This window comes from Arvicanthis niloticus, chromosome 6 (genome assembly GCF_011762505.2).
Source record: "Arvicanthis niloticus isolate mArvNil1 chromosome 6, mArvNil1.pat.X, whole genome shotgun sequence".
Classification (NCBI taxonomy): domain Eukaryota; kingdom Metazoa; phylum Chordata; class Mammalia; order Rodentia; family Muridae; genus Arvicanthis; species Arvicanthis niloticus.
Genome location: NC_047663.1, coordinates 34,953,719 through 34,968,487, shown reverse-complemented (window position 1 = coordinate 34,968,487; position 14,769 = coordinate 34,953,719). Strand labels below are relative to the sequence as shown.

Genomic DNA, 14,769 nt, shown 5'->3' with positions numbered 1-14,769 from the left:
TATGAATATCAGCAGTGCAGGAAGGTTTTACTCTAATGGACTTTGCCAGCTCTTTTCTATATTTATGAAAGGGACTGTCCTAATTCTTATGAGGTCATATTCATCATGGTTTTAGTTAACATGTCTTAATAATTAGTGATGTTACATCTATCCTGTTTTGTTCACTGTTTGCTTTTTTTGTAGACAAGTCTACTTGTGTATTTTGCCTATCTTTAGTCAGATTTGTTTCTTTTTCCTGTTGTTGTAATTCTCTTTACTTTGAATATCATTTCCTTACTTAAAATTTTCAGCTTGAATGTGGGAATATAGCTCAGGAGGAGAGCACTTAGCTGTCCATGTCCTCATCATTACACCTGGTTCCCAGTTTCATGCCTAATGAAAAGAACACTCATTTGCCTTTTGTCATTTGAGTTTTGTTCTTCCTCGACTAATTTGTTAAGATGTCTATAAATGTTAAGACTTTGTAACTATTTTTATAGTTTTTGATAGTTTCCTTAATTTATTAATGTAGATATTTTTACTTTTTTAATGTATGAAAATTTAAAATTGTTATGAACTAAAACCTGAATTTTTAATTTCTTTTTTTATTGGTTTTTAAGCTTAGACATACTTGTTAACCCAGTTACCTGATAACAGTGTGTGTTCTGTTTGATGGCTTCATTGTTCCATTAAAGTTTTTGGTTGGAGTTGATTTGTAGTTTATTTTGTAAAACCTCTTTTTCTTTCTGTTGTTTTTTTAAGGATGGAAATGGAGTTGTACGTGGCTATTATTTATCTGTATTTTTGGAACTATCAGCTGGTTTACCTGAAACTTCCAAGTAAGTGATTTAATTAACTTTTTCAGTACGAACTTGTGTACTTTATGTCTTAGTTAGGGTTTCTGTTGCTGTGACAAAACTCTGACCAAAAAGCAAGTTGACAAGGAAAGACTTTATTTAGTTTACACTTCCACATTGCTGTTCATCACCAAAGGAAGTTGGGACAGGAACTCAAGCAGGGCAATAACCTGAAGGCAGGAGATGATGAAGAGACCATGGAAGGGTGCTGCTTACTGGCTTGCTCCCCATGGCTTGCTCAGCCTGCTTTCTTATAGAACCCAGACCCACCAGCCCAGGGATGGCACCACCCACAATGGATTGGGCCTTCCCCCATCAGTCACTAATTAAGGAAATGCCTTACAGCTGGATCTTACAGAGGCATTTCCTCAACTGAGGCTGCTTCCTCTCTGATGACTCTAGCTTCTGCCAAGTCAACATAACACCAGCCAGTACACTTCAGCTTCACAATTCTTATTAAATACTTTTTAAAATAAACATTTTATGTCTTTCTTACCTAATCTTAGTTGTCTCCTGTCTCTACAGAGACTTCATATACATATTTACACATATAAAATTTATATGAATGTGATTAAAGTCTCTTGTAATCCAGGTATGGTGGACAGCTTTAATCCCAACACAGCCAGAGACACATGAATCTCTATGAGTTCAAGGCCAGTCTATAGAGCAAATTCCAGGACAGCCAGGGCTATCCAGAGAAACCCTGTCTTGAAAAACAAAACAAAATTTTAAAAAGTCTGTTGTATATTATGTATGAAAAGCAAATATTTTTTTCTAAATATTTTTGTAAAAAACTGTATTTGTATTTTTATGGCTGTTATAGAACATTATGACCGAGTAAACTTACAGAAGGAAGGGTTTATTTGGGCTTCTGGTTCCAGAGGGATGGAGTTCATCACCATCACTACTGGGAAGTGTGTTGTTAGGTGGGCATGGCAGCTGCACTGCTGGGTGTTCTCAGTCACAAGCAGGAAGCAGGGAGAGTGAACTAAGTTTAAGTCAACCTCAAAGCTTGCCTCCAATGACAAACTTTGTTCAACAAGCTTATACCTCCCACGTTTCCCAAAACAGTGGGACCAAACATTCAAATGCTGAGACTATGGAGGATATTTGTCATTCAAAGCACCACTCTCTTGCTTCACAATTTTGAAAATCTTATTACTGTGGTTTAATCTTAAGACCTCTAGGTTTTTATATCTATGTATATACTTAATTTTTACAAATATATGTTTGGACTGAAATATGTATTAGGGTTTGGCTTCACAAAATTTGAACACATTTAGTTGAGAATTTTTTAAACAAATAAGGTATAATTCAAGTACCAAGTACCTTAAAACCCCATCTATTAAAAGTTGTACAATTTAGTAAGTTTTCTCACTTTTCTGAATTACTTAGAAAAGCCTCCCCTCCCCGCTTTTCTCTTCTGATGTAAGCATGTTTTCCCTAATCCATCAGGCCTTTCCTTATTCTTTCTTATTCTGTGCCCTCTCTGTCATGTGGTTGCCTAGCACCATGTGGATGGCGTCTCCTCCATATAGCTGCTAAGATTTATAGCTTGCCTGCTCTTAGGTTTTTCTTTTTAAACATTAACAAAATAGAGAGCTATTTAAAAGTGTGTAGTTCAGTGGTTTTTAAATAAATTCATAGGGTTCTACAACTGTCATTGACACTGAATTTCAGAACATTTTCATGATTTCATGAAAATACCCTGTGAAAGGGGCTGAGGAGGCAGCTGAGCTAATAAGCACTTACTGAGTATGCTCCCTAGAGCATTTGTAAGGAAGTGGACTTGAGGTACATGCTTAGAACCTCAGTTCTGCAGCAGTAGAGATAGGTAGATCCCTAGGGCTCCCTGGACAATGAGAGACCTTGTCTTTAATAAGATAGGCAGTGCTTTAGGAAAACTTCAGCTTGTCCTCTTCCTTCCACATGCAGGTGAGCACACCTGTGCGCACACAAAACGTCATTGTCTAGTAGCCTCTGACAGCTACCAGCTTGTATTTTGTTTAGAAGGTAAAACTTATTTTAAAGATTTATTTATTTTATTTATATGAGTACACTGTAGCTATTTGAAGAGGGCATCAGATCCCATTACAGATGGTTGTGAGCCACCATGTGGTTCCTGGGAATTGAACTCAGGACCTCTGGGGAAGCAGTCAATGCTCTTAACCACTGAGCCATCTCTCCAGCCCTAGAAGGTGTAATTTCTAAAGTGACTTCATAGGATAGTATATTTTCTTTAACTTATAAAACTAAATAGTATGGTTTTTTTAATTGTGTTTATTTATTCTTAGGCTTTTTAAGTCTTAATATTTTTACTAGTATACATTACACATATTAATAATACATAATTATTAAATTGTGGTTTTTGTTTTTCTCTTTTTTAAGACAGGGTCTTGCTCTTGGCTGATCTGGAGCTCGTTATGTAGACCAGGCTGTGTGTGAACTCCTGAGTGCTGGGATTAAGCTGGGCTATTTTGTTTGTTTTTGTTTTTTGTTGTGTTTGTTTGTTTCTCTGTGTAACAGACCTGGTTGTCCTGGAACTCACTCTGTAGACCAAGCTGGCCTCAAACTTGAAGAGATCTGCCTGCCTCTTCCTTCCCAGTTCTGGGATTAAGATGCATGGCACCACTGCCTGTTTTTTTTTCCTCTTCTTTTCTTTTTAACTTCATGTGTATGAGTGTTTTACTTGTATGCCTGTGTTCCATATGCATTCCTGGTGCCTACAGAGGCCAGAGGATGGCGTTGAATCCCTTAATACTGGAGTTATAGATGGTTGTAAGTACTTATGTGGGTGCTGAGAATTGAACCCACACCTCCTCAAGAAGAGGAGCATGCTTTTAACTTCCAAAACTACTTCTCCAGGGTCTGACTATGTAGCCCTGGCTGGCCTGGATCGATTTGCATCTGCTGCCCATAGTGCTGAGATTTAAAGCATGCAGCAACATGTCCAACTTCATTATAGTGTTTTTATGCATGTATATAGTTTTATTATATTCATTCTCTATTATCCCCTCTTCCAGCACTGAGTTCCTTTTTATTTCCAGGTAGTCCCCATTTTCCTTTGATGTCCTTTTTCTTTTTGTAGTCCGGTGAGTTGTAATTAGGGCTACTTTGGAAGAACATGGGTAGGAGCTTATTTACAGCTACTCCACTGAAAAATGTCTCTCCCTCACCCAGCAGGCACTGGTTGCCTATAAATTATCAGGGGTGGGGTGGGCAGTGTGAAGCCTTAGGAGATGGATTTTTTTTTAACCAGGTAACCAAAAATGTCCTTGATTTAAACTCTCAGCCTTTTGAGCATTGGTACTTAACCATTGGGTTGAAACCATTGTGGTAAACCTCTATCTCCATAAATAAGTACATTGCAATTTGTAATAGTAGCAAAATTACAGTTATGAAGTAGCAACGAAAATAATTTTATTATCAGGGCCACCAAAACATGAGGAACTATATTAAAAGGTAGCAGCATTAGGAAGCTTGAGGACCACTGAGTCCTTAAATACTGGAATTGCAAGTGTGTTCCACCATATCTAGACCCAATAATTTTTTATACATATATATATATATATATATATATATATATATATATATATATATATCTGTGATAAGAAATTTTCTATATATGTGTATATGTACACACACACACACACACACAGAGACACTTGAATTTTTGAGACAGGGTTTCTCTGTGTAGCCCTGGCTGTCCTGGAACTTACTTTGTAGACCAGGCTGGCTCGAACTCAGAGATCCACAAGCCTCAGCTTCCTGAGCTCTGGGATTAAAGATGGTGTGCCACCATCACCTGCTGGAATTTGTAATATTTATTTTTACACTAGTACATTAGAATAGAATGTGTTGGTTTGGTATGGACCATTTGTTTAAAGCTAAAAATGGAATAGTAAGGATAAGATGCACACTTTCTGTTATAACATGAAACATTTTCTAGATGAAGTAGCCAGTGAAGGCAATTTTTCCAAGATAAGAAACACTCAGATTAACTCTGTGATTGTTCTCCCTTAAAGTCAAGATAGTTTTTGTGGTATAATGGTGATAGAGGAAGTGAGGTGGAATCAGTCCAGGAATACCAACAAACCATTGGATAGGATACCTAAGAAGGCTGCAGACAGAAATCCAGAGATGTATATTAGAATCCTGTTTTGTATTCAGCAGAGTTCTTTTTTTCTTTTTAATTTTATTTAATCTTTACCCCCACCCCCACCAGACCTTCATACCCCCTGGGGCCTCCAGTCTCTTGAGGGTTAGGTACATCTTCTCTGAGTGAGTCCAGATCCGGCAGTCCTCTGCTGTATATGTGTTGGGGGCCTCATATAAGCTGGTGTATGCTGCCTGGTTGGTGGCCCAGTGTCTGAGAGATCTTGGGGTCCATATTAGTTGAGACTGCTGGTCTTCCTACAGGTTTGCCCTCCTCCTCAGCTTTTTCCATCTTTTTTCTAATTCAACCACAGGGGTCAGCAGCTTCTGTCCATTGGTTGGGTGTAAATATCTGTGACTCTTTCAGCTGCTTGTTGGGTCTTTCAGAGGGCAGTTATGATAGGCTCCTTTTTGTGAACACACCATAGCCTTAGTAATAGTGTCAGGCCTTGGGGCCTCCCTTTGAGCTAGATCCCAATTTGGGAACCTCTTTTTCCTCAGGCTCTTTTTCATTTTTGTTCCTGCAGTTCTTTCTGACAGAAACAATTATGGGTTATAATTTTTGACTATGGGATGGCAACCCCATCCCTCACTTGATGCCCTGTCTTTGTCCTGGAGGTGGGCTCTACAAGTTCCCACCCCCCACTGTAGGGCATTTCATTAAGGTTCCTCCCTTTGAGTCCTGAAAGTCTCCTACCTCTCAGATCTCTGGTACATTCTGGGAGGGTTCCCCCATCTCCTACCTCCTGAGGTTGCCTGTTTCCTTTCTTTCTGCTGACCCTCAGGGCTTCAGTCCTGTTCCCCTCCCCCATCCAGTACCTGATCATGTTCCCCATCTCCCCTCCCTGTTCCCTTTCCCACCCAGGTCCCTCCCTCTCTACCCCTCCTGTGACTGATTTCTTCTCACAAGTGGAATTGAGGCATCCTCACTTGGCCCCTTCAGCTTGCTAACCTTTTTGAGTTCTATGGATTGTATCCTGGGTATTGTGTACTTTTTTTTTTTTTTTTTTTTTTGGCTAATAGCAACTAATTAATGAGTACATGCCATGCATGTTCTTTTGTGTCTGAGTTACCTCGCTCAGGATGATATTTTCTAGTTCCATCCATTTGCTTACAAAATTCAGGGTATCTTCATTCTTAGTAGCTGAGTAGTATTCCATTGTGTAAATGAACCATATTTTCTGTATTCATTCTTCTGTTGTGGGACTTCTGGGTTGTTTCCAGCTTCTGGCTATCATAAACAAGGCTGCAGAGTTCTAATCAGGACTTAGATAGGAGGAAACTGAAGAAAGAGAAGGTTGGGGAGTGAATCTTATGAAAGGATAAGAGACATGGTGAGAAGTTGATGCTTTCAAAGAGCACAACCCCTGTTTCTATCAACCACAGGAGAGAAACTTCTAATAAATGGGGCACAGGATAGAGCTCTGAGGAAGGCTTTTGTGAAAAACCCAGCAGTTTAACTGCATCCTGGAATTAGGACAGAGAACAATTACAAAGGAATCTATTAATGTAAAATATACAAAGGCAGATATACCAATAGAGAAAAAACAAACCATGGAATAAATGAAGAAAATCAATTGAAATTAGCAACTAATATCTTAGAGTTACAAGAGAATGACATTATGACCTATATTTTGTTGGGCACCATGCCAAGCCAAGTCTTTCTCAGGGGCACATGTCCAGTCTGAGACTGGGGCCAGGGCCTGAAATGTTCTCTTCCTGGGACCCTGGCTTTTCCCTCTGTAGAGACTGGAGTTATCAGTCCCACTTGATAATCCTTTGTAGCTTTTCTGCAACACTGTATGAAAACTTTCTGCTGATTCTATCCTGTTTTTCCCCTGTAAACTGTATACACTTCTTTTTTCTTTTACTTCCTTTGTTGGTTTATTTTGAGACAGTGTCTCTCAGCACAGCCTTAGTTGACCTATGTGTAAATCATGTTGGCCTCAAACTCACAGAGATCCGTCTGCCTCTGTTCCCGAGTACTGGGGTTAAGGCATGTGCTACTGCACCTGAGTGTGTCTTCATAAACTTGCTCCACGTGATCGACCAGTTTACAAGACCCTGATCCCAGACTTTCTCATCTTTCTCAGGTCCCCTGTCACTGAAGAATGACCTGATTCAGGTCAATATTTCATTTGTACCAAAAGTTAGAGACAGGAAAGATTTATAACTTTCTATTTATAGTATGTGGTCAGGACAACTCTCAGCTGATGGTTGTCTCATGTCACTTTGTGAGATCTGGGAAACAAAACAATAGTTTTGGCTCTGTTCTTTGACTAGTTCATCTCTTAATTACCCATTTATTTTATTCTATGTTGTGCCACAAAGCTGGTTACCTGATCCTCAGTTTCATACAACCATCTTTTTCTCTGTCTCTGCCTTGGGGTGAAGGAGGATTTTTATTTCTGTCTTTGATTTTTTTTCCATCTATAATATTTATTGTCTTTGTCACTGGATTCAGCTTGATACTTTTATTACCAAACAGATGTTAGGACTTCAATTCATGTATTTATTTTGAACAAGATACTGAGTCCAGGATTTGGGGCTCTTATTACTGCACTATACCTCCTGGCCCCTTTTTCAGGAATTTGAAGTTTACATTGTTTTAGAAATGTTAATAACTTATCATTGATAATGTAATATGTTCATGGTAATATGTTTAGAAAAGATTGGAATTTGTATGAGTGTATGTGTTTGACATTTTCTAAATACTTTCATGTAGTCTTCTATTCTGATAAATACAGTTTGTTAATTGACTTAACATTTCAGGAAGCAGAGTGGGTTCAGAATCCTCTTCCATTAAATGTTGAAATGCCAATCAATTTTGCAGTTAAAAGTTTAGCAGTGGGGTAGTTTAACTGTTAAAATACAGAATAAAAACATCAATCACGATGTAGCAATCTAGATACCAGTCTAGTAAATCTGAGTTCTCTGTGAGGGTCTATAGAAACATTTCATATTTTTTTTTAAGTTTTATTCACTTTCTCAAGGTGCGTGAGCATAAACATGTATGTAATGAGTAAAATTTCTATATGAGACATTTTGGGATTTGTTTTCAAGTAGTATTTACTGAGTGTGCTAGCTAGTTGTTTTGTTGACATAGTTGAAGCAGAAGGAGCCTCAATTGAGAAAATGCCTCCATAAGGTTGGGCTATCGTCAAGCCTGTAGGGCAATTACTTAGTGATTGATGGGGGAGGGCCCAGCCTGTTGTGGGTGGTGCCATCCCTAGGCTAATAGTCCTGGGTGCTATAAGAGCAAGTCATGAGGAGCAAGACAGTAAGCAGCACCCTTCCGTGGCCTCTGCATCAACCCCTGCCTCCAGATTCCAGTTCTGCTTGAGTTCCTGTCCTGACTCCCTTCAGTGATGAACTGTGATGTGGAAGTGTAAGCCAAAGAAACTCCTCCCTCCCCCAAGTTGCTTTTGTCATGGTGTAGCCAGTTTGAAATACTGCTGTTTCTATAAATGATATCTTTTTGAAAGTAATTTAGCTGGAGTAACATTTATTTTCATATAATTATTTTTACTTTTGTGATTGTACTAATAATAGTTTCTGCATTTTTTTTTTTTTTTTTTTTTTAGGTATGAATATCGTGTAGAAATGGTTCACCAGTCCTGCAACGATCCTACTAAAAATATCATTCGAGAATTTGCATCTGACTTTGAAGTTGGAGAGTGCTGGGGCTACAATAGATTTTTCCGTTTGGACTTACTTGCAAACGAAGGGTACTTGAACCGACAAAATGATACAGTGATTTTAAGGTAGTTTGAGATATTTGATACTATGACTTATTGTGGGGAAGAAATCTCGAGGGCGGGGGGGGGGGGGGGGGGGGGGGGAGGGAGTCTGGCAGCAGAGTCTCAGGGCGGTCCGGCATCAGGGCTTCCCACAACGCCAGCCAGCGGAGGATCCCACATTCTCGCAGCTGTTGGTGGGCGGGCCGGCGGCTGCATCGGCAAGGTTCCAGGGTTCCAAAAGCTGGGAATCAGGCGGAGAGACCATGGACATGTGGAGTCCGGTTTTCCAAAGCTTTTATTGTTCATGGCATGGTGAATGGACACAACTGGTACGCGCTTCCCCTGCCAAAGGCCAGGGGACTCTCATTTTATAGGGAAGGAAAAAGGGGAGGGAATAACTTAATTAGCTACGCCCCTGGCCTTTTGATAATTCATTAATATTTAAATCTCTGGAGGTAGAGACTTGTTAATCACGCCCTCTACCTGTGCCCTACTTGACTGAAGGTAACAGGTTAAATGGAGTTACCTCGTCCAAGGCCCAACAACTTATAAGAGAAATAATATCATCAAAACTGTATTTCAAGTTTTCATTTAACAAAATAAGTATTGAAATTCACACTAACTATATCTTTTATTTCAGGAATTCCATGTAGTTGGATGAATAATAAAAGTGAGAAAATGGTTTGATACCTAGTCATTGATTCCATTAAAAAAATATATTGCCAGATGTGATGCCTCATGCCTGTAATCCTGGTATTTGAGCTGTAGAGCCAGAAAGGCTGGAGTTCAAGACCAGTCTAGGCAACATAACAAGTTTAAAGCCAGTATGGGTTACAAGAGACCTTGTCTACAAAAATAACAACAACAACAACACAATAACAATAATAATAATTTTTTACAGGTAGCTTATAGGTTGAGCATACCTAACTAAAAATCCAAAGTCTGAAATTTTGAGTTGAGGCCAGCCTGGTTCTGCAGAATGAGTTCCAGGACAGCCAGGGCTACACACAGAAACCCTATCTTGGGAGGTGGAGAGTGAAAATAGAAAAAAAGAATCACAATCAGAGGGATACTGTGCCAATAAGAATACTGATGAAATTGCCTTCAGCCTGTGCATGGATTGTGCCACCTAAATCTGAGTACTGAGGATATCTAAGAATGGATTGATTAGTGAGGGCATTATGTAGGTGTTTTGTTTTTTGTTTTTTTATCTCTGTATTTGACAGTGTAATATTTTAGTGACTGACTTTTCAAGCTTTTAAAGAATATATTTCAGTTTCTTGTAAAATCATGTTAGAAATATGGAAACAAAAATGTGGTGGTTCACACTTGTAATCCCAGAGTTTAGGTGGTAGATTAGGAGGATCAGGAGTTGAAGGCTATGCGTGTCTACCTAGGTAATTTAAGATTTGTCAGGACTTTTTTTGTTGTTGTTGTTGTTTTCTAATTTTATTTTATATTTTATTTACATTTAAGATGCCATCCCCTTTCCACATTTCCCCTCCCTAGAACACCCCTGTCCCATCCCCCCCCCTTTCCTTTTTGCTTTTATACGATTTTTTTAAAATGTTAATCAAAGGATCTATAAGTTTGGTAATGCTCAATCAGAAGCGTAACCCAATACCCAACCTAGATATAAAAACTATCTTTGGTGGAGACATGTGAATATCTGCCTCCATGCCCCCCCCCATCACTTAGCTTCTCCTCTTCTTCATCTTCTCTCCTTGCTCCATCTCTTCCTCTCAGTACTCCTTCCCACTTAGCTCCTCCTACATATCACTCTTCCTGTTAAAGTAGAACTTTTCTCTCAAAATACAATTAGAGCATACTTATTCCTAATTGTACCAGTGAGGTACAAGATAGTCCTAATACCCAATCCATCATTTTGTTGACTAACCAAAACCTCAGTCATCTCTTCTAACTAAAACACTTACTTTTGATCCTGGCTTTTTTGGCTTTAGAATGAATGTCAGCTGAAAACCATCTACTCAGATCTTTTCTCTCAAAGTAAATAGCCAGGATTGGCTATGAGACTATAGGTCTTCAACCCCATCAGAAATCCAGAATGACTGAGTTAACTGAAGTTATGAGAAGCACTAAGCATAGCTTCTAAAACTTAGCCAATTTATAGAGACTGCTGAACACCTGAAAAGCCCCTATACTACCGAACGTTGGAGCATCAAATCTTCGGCCTTCTGGCCCAGGATCATCTGACAGACCTTAGTGATGCAGGATTATTAAGGGCTGATTACTCTGTCTAGGCAGATATAATCAGTCGACTATTCTGCATGTGTGTCCTTTTCTGGACAGTAATTTGTCTGTAGATGGAGAGAGGCAATTCTTGCCTAGTGGCTGTCACCACACAACTGGAGTAACTCCAAGGATGCTCAATTTCTTCTTAGAATCCACAACAGGAAGCTGTCAGGAGCAGACAGGTCTCTAATCAGAATGGACATTAATACATAAATATTTGTAGCGTCAATTCTATGGACTTCTGATGTTTTGAAAACCAACTATCCATGTAAGGTAACCTGGACTGTTGTCTGTTCACTCCTCTCAGCTATTTCTCTATAGACCAGGCTGGCCTCAAACTCACAAAGATCCGCCTACCTCTGCCTGAGTGCTGGGATTAAAGGCATTTGCCACAATCACGTGGCTTAATAAGAAGTTTTTTTTTTTTTTTTTTTTTTTTTTTTAATATGAATATCCAGGTACATTAAAGACATTTATCAAGTTAATAGGATTTAATGTAGATACTTTTTACTTGCTATTTTGTTGATATGCAGTTTTGATTATAGGCTATCTAGAGAGGGCAAAGATACTATTTATTGGAAGCATACAACTCTTTTGAGCCTAGTGAAGCAGTTTTGGTTGTTTGACCCAGTATATGAATTTTCCCAAAGGGTACAGAATCTGAGGAACCTTGAGTGGTGGCTCATACATGAATACTAGCACTAGAGAGTCTAGGAGATCACTGTATGTTTTAGACCAGTCTAAACTGAATGAGATGCTGCCTCAAAAAAAAAAAAGTGAATTTTTAAAATATAAAAAGGAAGTGAAATTAAGCTGGTATGGGGGAGAGAAAACCCAGCCCTTAAACTATGTTTTTCTGGAGCCTGACTAGGTAAAAGGATAGGAAAGTGTTGTTTTCCTAATTAGTCCTGTGTAGTTATGATCCTCTTTGTTTCCCAGCTTGGGATCATCATATTTGAACTATAGCATATATAGTATCTATGGTTTGTGGGTTAACTTGGCAGCTTAATCTAGATATACAATGTGATCTTTAGAAAAGTAGAGTTTTGAGGCTCAAGAGATGGCTCAGCTCTTCCAGAGGACTCAGGCTTGATTCCTAGCACCCACATAGCTTACAACCATTTGTAACTCCAGTCTTAGGTGACCTAACACCCTCTTCTCACCTCTGCAAGCACCAGGCATGTATGTGATACACAGACATATACAGGCAAAACACCCATGCACATAAAAGAAAAGAGTGTACTTTTAGTTTAGACAGCTGTATGCCATTCTCACTTATGAGTATATATGTCAGTGATGGGGAACAGAAACTCACAATTTATTTGAAGTGGTCCCTGTTTGTTTGTTTGTTTATTTGTTTGTTTTTTGAGACAGTTTCTCTGTGTAGCCTTGGCTGAAGTGGTCCTTAATTGAATGAGAACTGTAGAATTTATATAATGCACAGATTCACCTTTTGTATTATTCTTCACATAGAATTGTTCTTTTAAGGTTTCAGGTGCGCTCACCAACATTTTTTCAAAAATGCCGGGATCAGCACTGGTACATTACTCAGTTGGAAGCTGCACAGACTGGTTATATTCAACAAATAAACAATCTTAAAGAGGTAAGGCAATTACATCTGTTCTTGCTTAGTACAGCCTATTATTTTGGGTTTCTCCTTTTTGAATTTGATTTTGGCTATCCATTTTAGTATTGTAAAAATTTGACTTTTGACTGTCTTTTTCTCTACCCTTTGAGCCTCTAGATTCTGCACTACTCAATTGTGTAGCCACATTTAGCTACATTAGCTTCATTTCATTAAAATCAACACTATTATTCCTTAGTTCTAGTGACTTCATTTCAGGGACTTGTGCTAGATACTGTAGATATATAATATTACTATTATGCAAAGTTGTATTGTGCAGTACCACTCTGGTTTGAAGTAAACATTGTTTCCCTCAGTATCTAAGGTGATTGTCTTATACAGGCTGTCTTGAGTTTAAAGATTAAAAGTAAAATAATTGAAAGTTGTCATACTTTCTTTGAATTCTTGATGTTGTTGATTGAATACTATAATAAGTAGAATGCTAATAAATTTTGATTTTGAAATACTGAAATTATGTAAGGGATTCACATGTAAATGTCAGAGGACAACTTATGGGAGTTTATTCTCCTTTCCACTATGTGGGTTCAGGAATTGAACTCAGGTAGTCAGGCCTGGTGGCAAGTGATCTTCTGCACTGAGCCATTTTGGAGGCCCTCCATATGGACTTTGGATGGAGTGGGAGATTTGGATTATGAAAGTTGTAGTAGATGAAGCTCAGAAATATGGGTGAATATAGATTTAAAACTACTAGAGCCGGACATATAGCTCAGTAATTGAGTGTCTACCTCACAATCAAAAGTCCTGGGTTCTCAGCACCATCAAACAAAACAGATCAAAACTCTGCCTGCATTCTCTATACAGTTTGTGAACTGTATGTATAGTTTAGACTAGATATGCAAAAGATTGTTTATCTCTGTCATAAACATATTTCAAAAACAAGACAGGAGAAAATGAGAGAATTAAAGAAATGGTTTGCTATTGTTTTCTGGAGACTTCTTATTTATGTATATGAGTGTTTTATTTACATGTGTACCTGTATGACAGAAGAGGGCATCAGATCACATCACAGATGGCTGTGAGCCACCATGCTGGTGCTGGGAATTGAACTCAGGACCTCTGGAAGAGAAGGCATTGCTCTTAACCAGTGAGCTATCTTTCTAGCCCAAAGAAATGGTTTTTAAAAACTATTCTCCTATCTAGTTTTTTCCCTAGTGTTTTGAGATAGTAGAACCCTGGTTGCCCTGTGGAACTCAATATTGTAGACCAAGCTAGCCTCTACAAGCATGAGGCACCCAGCTCTCACTAAGTGTCAGTGTCCACAGGTGACACGTGCTTACCCTTTCTGAGATTCATGTCTGTGAGCATATTCTCAAATCCTACATATCTCCTTCCCTGTGCGTTGTACTGCTGGATCAAGCAGGATGGACAAGACCCCTTGTGTTTTGCTTGTCTCCTCCAGAATCCACCTTCTGTATGTCCCTTGAGCTGTCTCTTCAACTCCAACTTTATGCTGCCCTTTTCTCTCTCTTTTTCTTCCTTCCTTCCTTCCTTCCTTCCTTCCTTCCTTCCTTCCTTCCTCCCTTCCCTCCTTCCTCCCTTCCCTTCCCTTCCCTTCCCTTCCCTTCCCTTCCCTTCCCTTCCCTTCCCTTCCCCCTTCCCTTCCTCCCTTCCCCCTTCCCTCCCCACTTCCTTCTCCCCTTCCCTCCCCCTTCCCTTCCTCCCTTCCCTTCCCCCTTCCCCCTTCCCTTCTCCGTTCCTTCCTTTCCTTCCTTCCTTTCCTTCCTTTGCCTCCTAAGTGCTGGGATTAAAGTCGTGCACCACCACTGCCCAGCATGTACATATGTTTTTACAAATTTTTAAAAATGTGTATATGTAATATAGGCAAACTTCAACTTGTGAGAGTTAGTGTTTTACTTCCACTGTGGGTTTCAGGGATGATTTTTTTTTTTTATAATTCACTTTATTTTATCTTCCTTTCCTTCTTCCCTTCCCTTCCTCCCTTCCCTTCCCCCTTCCCTTCCCCCTTCCCTTCCTTCCTTCCTTCTTTCTTTTCTCTTCTTTTCCTTTTCTTTTTTCTTTTAATTCGAAGACCAGGTTGGAGATCACCAGCTTCTGCCACCTGGGTGCTGGGATTAATGACATGTGCTATTACACCTAGTTTATAGCTAATTTTTAACTGTAAACATTGTTTACTTTGCTA

At 39.1% G+C, this 14,769-nt stretch overlaps 1 protein-coding gene across 4 annotated transcripts in view; it reads left to right on the top strand.

Annotated features, from left to right (window-relative positions):
* Window positions 1-14,769, top strand: part of Trim37 (tripartite motif containing 37) — a 136,007-nt gene that overhangs the window by 40,038 nt on the left and 81,200 nt on the right. For all 4 annotated transcript variants that reach the window (XM_034505959.2, XM_076936083.1, XM_034505957.2 and 1 more), the window contains 3 exons: window positions 742-818; window positions 8,576-8,755; window positions 12,473-12,587. In XM_034505959.2, the coding sequence (XP_034361850.2) occupies window positions 742-818; window positions 8,576-8,755; window positions 12,473-12,587 (372 nt within the window). The remainder of the gene's footprint in view (window positions 1-741; window positions 819-8,575; window positions 8,756-12,472; window positions 12,588-14,769) is intronic.